Source organism: Amaranthus tricolor, chromosome 8 (assembly GCF_026212465.1).
Source record: "Amaranthus tricolor cultivar Red isolate AtriRed21 chromosome 8, ASM2621246v1, whole genome shotgun sequence".
Classification (NCBI taxonomy): domain Eukaryota; kingdom Viridiplantae; phylum Streptophyta; class Magnoliopsida; order Caryophyllales; family Amaranthaceae; genus Amaranthus; species Amaranthus tricolor.
In genome coordinates, this window is record NC_080054.1 from 15875298 (window position 1) to 15885881 (window position 10584).

Consider the following 10584-nt stretch of genomic DNA (forward strand, 5'->3'; position numbering starts at 1 on the left):
AGACCTATGACTGTTTAGCTATCAAACGGCGATGAAATGGTTTGTCGCCATTTTATTATTTTTTTTGTAGTCTAAAATGTAGATTTCAATCATGAATTCATTAATGAAGAATTTGAGAATGACAAGGTTTGAATAGTATTTTTCAAATTCTCATTTTTAACTACTTTTATAACAATAGTGGATTTGACTCAAATCCAAATTTGAATTTTCTTTATTTTTGAATCAAGTTTATATTTTCAAATGAAATCATCATTCCCAAACATAGCATAAAAGAATTGAAAAATTCTACTGCATATGACACCTTTACAAAGAGTTGCCATGTAAATAATCAAATTGGTTAATTGATATACTTATTGATCTAAATAAGGTAAAGTAAATTTTGTTATATTACATATTATTATATTCTACTATTATATTTTTAGTATTGATTGTTTGTATATACATCATACAATTTACTAAAATGATTGGAGAATTCCACATTGCACCCTCAAAAAAAAGTTGTCACATAAAATAATCAAATTCGTTAATTGCTATATTTATTGAATTAAATAAGATAAAGTTGATTTTATTATATATTATTATATTTTTACTATTGATTATTTGTATATACATTTTAAGAGATTTTTTGTATATACATCTTAATATAAAACTTAAAAATTAAGGAATTAAATTTTTTTAAAAATATTTTTCAGAAAGATGTAAATTGTGCGTTATATTTTTAAATTATTATTCGTACACTTTTGATTTTTTTTTTTTGTGTGTTTTTAAAGTGTATTCTGAAGTATTATGTCCAACGAAATTAGTCTCAACTACATGTTTTGTGCAAATTAAGAAAAATGAGGGAAAATAGTAAAAAATACTTCTTTTATCGCACTTATTTAGCATTATTTGCTATTTCACTTATTTTGAATTATTTTTATTTTTGGATAATGGTCCATCATTTTCTTTTTACCTCATGTATACATATTAAGTCTATTTTAATTTATTTCTCACAATTTATTTTCGCTTCAACTATTATCAAATATTCACATTTAAAAAAAAACAACTTATTTCTCCCTGCCACTAATTTAAATGGACGGAGTAGTATACTTCAAAGGAAATTGATAAAAATATGACTATTATTATTTTGTTATAGTTATATTGATTATAAAACTTCAATGTGTAAATTTCAACTTGATAGAGATAATACATAATTATGTCATTGTTTAAAAATTATAATACTTTTATATCTTAATATTAATAAACGTGCATTGCATAATTTTCTATACTAGTACACAAATAATACAAAACAACATAATAGTCCTAACCCCCGTCCCCCCCCCCCCCCCCCCCCCAAAAAAAAAGAACATGAAGAACGCAAATATTCAACTTGCGGAAAACATAAGAGAATTAACTATGACCTAAATCCTTAGTAAAAATTGATTGATATTTTGATTATTGAAATCAAATTATAAGTAGTGTAAGATTTATTTGAAGAACCAAGACTTGTTCGAATAGAAATATTGTAGGCGTAGTAATTTTTTTTGGAATAACTTACTATAGCAGGTGAAGAAAATCGGTAGGTCTTTTAGAATAAGAAACAAAATGCAAAAGTCAAACCTGTGTAAGATTAATAAAATATCATATTTTTGAAAAAGAAGTATCTAAAGGTCAAACCTTCATAATTAAATTTTTTCTAGACATTATTGCATGTTAAATAAAGTGTGATTATGCCTTGGTAGTTGTTTTATTATTCAGAGTGATAATGAAATAGAAAGAAAATAGACAAAGAGAAGTAAGGGTTTAAAGTGTTAAAGTAACTCTTATATGAGACTGTAATTTTATATTAATAGCCCATTTATATTTAAAGTAGGTATTTAAAACTACTAAAATGAGTCTTTTAATATTGAAAGTGTCAATATAACTTCCAAACGACTAAAATAGCATATAAAACATTAATTAGTTAATTAAAGTGAGTATTTTTATACAAGTGAGTTTTTAATTTATTACCTATAGTTAAAATTATTCATATCTAATTGAAAGTAAATACTCTCTCCACATCATTTTAATTGTCACATTTCTTTATTTGGCAAAACCATATTAATAGTCAGACTTCTATTTTTGTTAATTTTTTTTACCTAAATATTCTTAGTTCAAACAAGTAATTACGAATATACCCCATATATCTTACTTACCCAACTAACCTTCACTACTTACCCTTCATTAATTACCTTTCACTACTTACCCAATTACCACATTTTTAATGGACCCCACACCACCCTTAATAACCGTGCCCAAGCAAATGGACAATTATATTGATGTGGAGGGAGTATTAAATAAAAGTTGAGATTTAATATTAAATAAAAGTTTAGATTATTATAAAAACATTGAATAAACTATTAAATTGTTCGAAATAATTATTTCTTTATTTTTATCTCAATGTTTAAATTAATTATTTTATAGTTACACTATTGTATATCGAAAACCTAGGTCCTCGTAGCGTACAGTTGAAAGTTTTGAAAGTCAATGTTTTCAAGTCTTTGGCGAGGTTTCAAAAAGGAAGGTAATATTGGTAGCCTATTTTCAGCCTCCAGAACATAGAGATTGAAGAATGGTATGGTTCGAGCAGCAGTGTGTATTAAATTTAAAATAATTAATAAAAAATGATACACAAATTTTTGATGATCCATTTCTAATTGGACGGCCTATCATATATTTTTTAAAATATAGTAAATAGGCATTAAGAATAATGCATATAGACATTTAAGATATCGAAAGTATGCATTAAAGATTCAGTAAATAGACATTAAAGATAATGTAAGTGGGTATTAAGAATACGATAAGTAGACATTAATCTTTAATGGGTTGGGCTTATAATACGTCTTTCAAAAAGACGGTTTCTCAAAAAACTAGTTGAAAATAATATATTTCTTCCGTTTTATAATACTTTATGCACTCTTTCTATCTATGGCAATAAAGCAACTCAATAGTTTTCTATTTTACCCCTATTTTATTATCACTCATCATATTATTACTTTTTCAACTACCATATAAAAAGAATAAAATAAACAAAATACATAAAAAAAATGACTTTTATTAATATTTGTGTCACCATTCAAAACTACAAGTAATTAATTTAGACTAAGGAAGTATATGAGTAGACAAATTTTTGAAAGGCATTAATTTAAATTGATAGATAAGCATAGTTTTATATTCTTTTTGTGTGTGTTTTTTTTCTAAAAGCTAGGTTAAATTGTGCCTGATTTAAACACTTAATAATGCAATACTTTACTTTATGTAATATTACAATTAATATTTAGTAGTGCATCTATATAATAAATTTTTGTAAAACATAATAATTTTTATTTAAAAAATAGGAAAATTTAATATGAAAATCTCATCTTTAAAATGATGAGCTTTTTCTTATTACAAGTGCCATGAAGGAGTGGTTATTATTATATTTATAACACAACCAAATAAAGTGGCATGTAAAATTTGAGCAGTTCAAAACATCAAATATATAAAGAGATGCATGAATAGTTGACCATTTGTATGTATTTCTTTACGTATATGCAAGTATTTGGTTGTTCTTGTCACACGTTTTGTTCAAAACTTTGAATTAAAAACAATAAATAAATTCAACCATTCACAACCTACATACTATATATACGCCATTAATCTTAACCCAATTTCTCATCTAATCTTTCACTTATTGTAATAAGCAATAATAATCAAAAAAATTAAAATTTATTTATTTATTTTTCATCCCATCAATAATAGCTTGATTTTGACACGAAGGAAAATTAACATGAAGTATTCTACCAATTTGAGCTTCTTCATTTTTGTTGTTATATTGTCAACAACATCGATCATGGCATCCAATCTTAAAGTTGGTTTTTATCGTAAGAGTTGTCCATCTGCGGAAGCAATAGTGAGGAATGTGGTAAATAAGGCTATTTCTCAAAATCCTGGATTAGGAGCTGGCCTTATTAGGATGCACTTTCATGATTGTTTCGTTAGGGTATGAACTTTCAATGTCGAAGTAATTAGCTTAGTTAGTATATATTTTACAAAAATTTGCATATTTTTTTATATTGGATACAAATTTAAACCGTACCTATTCAGCTCGTCTTCTTTATTTTAAAAGTAAAAAAACATTTTTTCACTTTAATTTTCCATTTTAAAATACAACTAATTTTATATAAGACTGTCTCACCATGAGACATATTCAGATAAGCAGCCCAATTAATATATTTATTTTAAAAATATTAATTAAGTAAATAGAAAGCTTTTATTTCAATTTTTTTTAAAACTAATATTGGATAAGCCAATATCAACCGTTCATGATGAGATGGTATTAATAAAGAATTTACCATTTAAATTTACTAGGTTCAAGTTTAATTCTTGGTATATATATTAACAGCCGGTCTTCTAAGAGACTGTCACTCTGACAGACGTCTCTCAGACCTAATCCATTAAAGTTTAATGTATACTTTTACTCTATATTTTCCTTTATGGGCCGATCTATTAGAGATGATCGCTCAAACAGACTGTTTCTCACAGGAATTTGTGATATATTAACTAACAATATAAAAATATATCAATCAATTTTCAGGGATGTGATGGATCGATACTACTAGACCCAACACCAGGGAACCAAGTAGAGAAACAACATCCTGCAAACAACCCAAGTTTACGAGGTTTCGAAGTCATCAACGAGGCCAAAGCCGAGCTAGAAGCTCGATGCCCTGAAACAGTCTCATGCGCAGATATCATAGCCTTTACAGCTCGAGACAGCGCCTCAAGACTAGGAGGGATCAATTATGCAGTCAAATCAGGACGTAGGGACGGAACAATCTCCAGCATAAATGACCCAACAGGAAACCTTCCAAAACCAGACTTCAACTTAAATCAACTTAATCAAAATTTTGCAAATAAAGGGCTTTCTTTACAAGAATTAGTCACCCTTTCTGGAGCCCACACAATTGGAATTTCCCATTGTTCTGCCTTTACAAATAGACTTTATTCTTTCAATGCAACCCACCCACAAGACCCGACTTTAGACCCTAATCTTGCCCTTATTTTGAAGGGAAAGTGCCATAATGTTCCAGCTGGCAATCCTAATGGTAATGATCCAACAGTTTCTTTAGATTTCGTTACACCGAATAGATTGGATGATATGTATTATAAAAACTTGCAAAATCATAGAGGGTTATTGACGTCGGATGAAGCTCTCATGACTAACCCATCAACGGTTCATATTGTGAGGAAATTGGGGTCACGTGGAGGAGTTTGGGCTAAGAAGTTTGCTAAAGCTATGGTTCATATGGGTTCCATTGAGGTGCTCACTGGTAATGAGGGAGAGATCAGAAAAAATTGCAGGCTTGTTAATTCATAGATATTGATAGTCTAAGTTTTAGTAGCATAAGAATTTGTTTATTCATGCACTTTATATGTTGATTCATTATTTGCTGATTCATTTTATATTCTTTATTTTCAATTGTAATAAAAATATTATTATATTGGTATAATTTGATCGAGTGAACATATATATACATTATATTGTGTGGATATGTTTAATTATATATTCCTTTGAACTCATTACTAATATCGTCTCATTTCTATATATATTAGGTCAGCTCACAACTAATGTTCTATTTCCCATTTAGTAATAGTTTTTTTTCATTTCTTGTTAGTAAGCTCAATACGAAGCCATTAATGTAGCTTACAGCAAATAAAGAATACAAGAACTTAGAGAGAGAAAAAAGGTTTTGGAATCTTGTTATTATTATCACACTACAGCTGTATGACCTACACACCTATTATATAGGCGAGAGTAGTACACTGATAACAGAAAATAGAAAGCTGTTACAACGACTAAAGGACAAATATGGTATTGCTACTATTTTACAAAGAACCGAAAACCATATGAAGAAGCTAGTATATTAACATCCCCCCTCAAGCTTGGGGAGTATTACACATGCCAAGCTTAGACAAAAGAGTCTGAAACTGGGAAGAGGGAAGGATCTTAGTAAACACATCAGCCAACTGACTGGAAGTAGGCAAGTAGGTAAGCTGTAGTAAACCATCCATTACTTTTTCCCGGGTGAAGTGGCAGTTGATTTCAATATGTTTGGTGCGATCGTGAAGAACCAGATTGTGAGCAATGTTGAGGGCAGACATATTGTTACAATGATGAGTGACTAGCTTGAGATTACAAACACCACGTTCCTCCAAGAGATGAACAGTCCAAGTGATTGGAGGCAGCTGAAGCCATAGCACGATATTCAGTTTTGGAGGAGGACTTTGAAACAGTTGTTTGCTTCTTAGATTTCCAACTAATGGGAGATTTTCCAAGTAGAAGTAGATACCCAGTAATGGAATGTCGAGTGTCAACATAAGAACCCCAATCGGAGTCTAAAAAAGCCTGTAAAGAGAGGTGATCTGTAGCGCGAAGAAGGATTCCTTCACCAGCGGTGGAGTGAACGTAGTTGAGAGTGTGTTGGAGGGCTTGAAAGTGGGCATCAGTTGGAGCTTGCATATATTGGCTCAATGACTGAACGGTGTAGGCAAGGTTTGGGCGAGTATGGGTGAGGAAATATAGTTTGCCAATGAGGCTATAGTAAAGTTGGGGATCGGAGAAGGGAGGCGAGTTTACTTTTTGTATCTTGAGATTAAGGGGCAGTGGAGTGACAACATGTTTAAAGGAGGAAAGACCACTTATGTTGAGTCATAGTAATACCATTAGGCAAGTAATTGATTTCAATGCCCAGAAAAAATTTTAAGAAACCCAAATCCTTGATAGTGAAGACATTATGTACGTGGCGCTTGAGATCATCAATAACAGTGGGATTGTCACCCGTTAAAATAATATCATTAACGTAAATAGCCGCAAGGGTTATAGAAGAGTCAGTACGTTGTATGAAAAGTGAGGAATCATAATGAGACTGAGAGAACCCTTGTTTGTGTAATTCAAGATTGAGCTTAGCGAACCACTAGCGAGATGCCTGTTTGAGACCATAAAGTGATTTTCTTAACCGATAAACAGTATTGGGAGAATGAGAAAGTCTTGGTGGTGAAACCATATAAACCTCCTTATGTAAGTCACCATGAAGGAATGCGTTATTGATATCCAGTTGAAAAGTGGCCATTTCTTAGATGAAGCAAGAGCACGGAGACAACGGATGGTTGTCATCTTAACAATAGGAGAGAAAGTCTCCTGATAATCAATGTCGTATTCCTAGGTATATCCCTTAGCAACCAAACGTGCTTTGTACCTTTCAAGAGTACCATCAGATTTTAATTTGACTTTAAATACCCATTTACAACCTATGGTTTTCTTGCCATGGGGTAGAGGAACAAGGTCCCAAGTATGATTGCTCTCAAGAGCTTGTAATTCAGTTTGGATAGTTTGAACCTATAAAGGATCTTTGATTGCTGCATTGTACGACTTAGGCTCTTTGTAGGAAGAATAAGAAGTAAGAAAGGTGGTGTGGGATAAGGGAAGTTGATCATGGGAAAGAAGGATGCACCAATGATGAGTAGTGGTGTTACAAACAAAATCTTGAAGATGGGAAGGAGGTTTGTGGTGTCTCAAATACTTTCGGGTAGGAGCATGTGTCTGGATGTAGGAAAATAAGAAGATAAGTCCACTAATAAAGAGGGGTCATGATTGTGGAGAAGAGGTAGATCATGAGATATAGGAAGAGATAAAGATGATGGGGACGAATGAGAGGGAGTAGGTGAAGAAGTAAACTGAGAGGATAAGATTTCAGGAGGAGAAAAGCTATATTGAGAAGGTAAGTGGCTTTCTTGGGAAGTGGTACTATCTTGAGAGGGAGAATGAGACAAGCCGATGGGTATTAAGAGATAAAGGATGTGGGGAGTAGGAGGAAATGTCAGGTAAAAGAGTGGCAGAAGGGAGATAAATTTTGGAAAAAAGAGTGTGGAGAAGGATTTTTATAAAAAGGAAAATGAGATTCATGGAATATAATATCCCTGGAGACAGTGATTTTATGAGTAGAAAGGTTATATACTCTGTAAGCCTTTTGAGCAAATGGATACCCCAAAAATACACAAGGGTCGGCACGAGGTTGAAACTTTTTGTGACCTTGTTTTAAAGTAGAGATGTAACATAGACAACTAAAAGTCCGAAGGTGAGAAAGAGAGGGGAGTGACCATACAATTTCTCATAGGGGGAAATAAAATCAAGAGATGAAAGAGGCATTCAATTGATCAAATAACAAGCACAAAGAACACAATCACCCCAAAAACAGAGAGGAACATTAGATTGGAAATAAAGAGCACGAGCCATTTCTAGGAGGTGTTTATGCTTGCATTCCACAACACCATTTTGCTGTGGTGTATCGGAACAACTACGTTGATGAACTATGCCTTTGGACTTATATAAATTTAAGATAGAGCCATCACAAAGTTCCTTAGCATTATCTGAACGAATGGTTTTGACAGTGCGACCAAATTGTGTGGCAACATACTCAAGAAAGTGTGTAAGATGATCAACAGAATCAGATTTGTGTTTCATTAAAAATATCCATGTACAACGAGTAAAATCATCAACAATTGTGAGAAAAAAAGAACATGAATCGTATGTAGGTTGTGCATAAGGTCCTTGTACATCAACGTGTAGTAATTGAAATGGAACAACTGATTTGATGGAACTAGAAGAAAAAGGAAGTCTATGTTGTTTAGCCATTGAGCAAACAGTACAAATAAAGTCATTTTTTAATTTCTTTACATCAATATGCGGACAAAGTAACTGTAAAGTATGAAAAGAGGCATGGCCTAGGCGCAAGTGCCAAGCATTGATGATGCTAGCTTTTTATTGCATGAGATGCTGGTGGGACTACATTAGTATTGTGCTGAGAAGTATAGTAAAGACCATGGAAAAGATTACCAAGCACCAGTGGCTTTTTCATCAAAGGGTCCTGAATAAGACATTGATAGTGAGTAAAAAGCAAATCAGCATGATTATCAGTAAAAATACGTTGTACAGAAACAAGATTAAAACGAAATTGTGGGACATAAAGGACGTTTTTAAGAAGAAGATTATCAAATAATTGGACATCTCCAATCATAGTAACGTGAACACGACGACCATCAGGTATGGTAATATGGTGAGCTTTACCTGTGAGATGTTGAAGTGAGGTAAAGGAAGACAAAGAATGACACATGTGGTTGGTCGCGCCGCTATCTATGATCCAAGTAGAAGGATCATGTGTAGAGAGAAAGCAAGAAATACTTGCGAGGTATGAAGTATTGAGAATTGGTGCAGAATTAGTAGGAGATGCATCAAGATCAAAGGGCTTGTGTTTGCCTAGAAGAGAAAGAAGATTGTTGAATTGGAGAGGAGTGAGAGAATCAGGAATAGGATTGGAAATGTTTGTAAGTTCTTTGTGGCGATGTTCTTGAAGGAGAAGTCGGTATGCTTGAGAAATGGTAGGAGGTTGATCAAGCATGAGAATATTGGTAAGAACTTGTTGAAAACTATCATTAACCTTTATGAGGAAATGCATCATACATTGTTCTTATTGTAAGGCCAAGAACTATTTTGTGAGACCACAGGAACAACTATTACACTTGCAATAAGGCAAAGGACAAAGGTAATCGAGTTCATCCCATACTGTTTTCATTTTGGTGAAATAGGCGGCAATGTGCTGATCAGGTAGTTGGTGCATATTCATGAGTTCCTCTTGAAGAGAATAAAGCTGAGCAAGAGAGGCTTGACCAAAGCATTCTTCAAGGTTGGACCAAATTTTGTGAGCGGTACCACAGTACATAATACTTTTCGCAATGAGACGGTCCATGGAAGCAATGAGCCAACCGATTACCATATTATTGCAACGAATCCAAGCTTTATGATCGGGAGAAGAAGAAGAAGAAGGATCAGATACCGTACCATCAACGAAGGACATTTTATCCTTCGCAGTGAGGCTAATAAGGATAGAACGTTTCCGATCAGAGTATCTGGTGCCATCAAAAGGAGTAGAAACAAGCTTGGAGCCAGCGTGATCAGAAGGATGCAAATAATAGATACTAGAAGGATTTTGAGTAGAGTCAAGAAAGGAATTAGATGCCGTTGATGAGTTTCAAGAATTAGGGTTTCAAGAACAATAAAGGAGAAATAATGCGGAAGTAGGAAGAAGATAAAGAATAACAAAATTTGTGGATCAGTTTTAGAGGAAAGAGGATCGAGAATAGGCTGATACCATGTTAGTAAGCTCAATACGAAGCCACTAAAGGAGCTTACAACAAGTAAAGAATACAAGAACTTAGAGAGAAAAAAGGGTTTTGATCTTGTTAATATTATCACACTACAGCTGTATGACCTACACACCTATTATATAGGCTAGAGTAGTACATTGATAACAGAAAATAGAAAGCTCTACAACAACGAAAGCAAAAATATGGTATTGCCTAATTGAATCTACTCACTACTTTTCTAGTAGTTCAAATGACTTTTACATAATATTTGTGCAAAATCCATATGGACACAACTAATAAAAGGGTGAGAGTATATAAAATAAATTTATTGTATATCAACAATGTAGTTCTCATTATAACAGTTATCTTTACGCCTTTTATATT

At 32.5% G+C, this 10584-nt stretch overlaps 1 protein-coding gene across 1 annotated transcript; it reads left to right on the forward strand.

Annotated features, from left to right (window-relative positions):
• Positions 1–3693: 3693 nt before the first annotated feature.
• LOC130820874 (peroxidase 5-like) lies at positions 3694–5539 on the forward strand. The gene is made up of 2 exons (XM_057686416.1): positions 3694–4000; positions 4595–5539. Exons 1-2 carry the CDS (start codon positions 3788–3790, stop codon positions 5375–5377), a joined length of 996 nt encoding a protein of 331 aa, XP_057542399.1. The 5' UTR covers positions 3694–3787; the 3' UTR covers positions 5378–5539.
• Positions 5540–10584: the final 5045 nt, after the last annotated feature.

What these genes read in the sequence shown, in the direction of transcription:
- LOC130820874 (XM_057686416.1), top strand. Translation starts at nt 3,788, where the DNA reads ATGAAGTATTCTACCAATTTGAGCTTCTTCATTTTTGTTGTTATATTG. An exon ending in TTCATGATTGTTTCGTTAGG is followed by an intron (nt 4,001 to 4,594) that starts GTATGAACTTTC and finishes ATCAATTTTCAG; the next exon opens with GGATGTGATGGATCGATACT.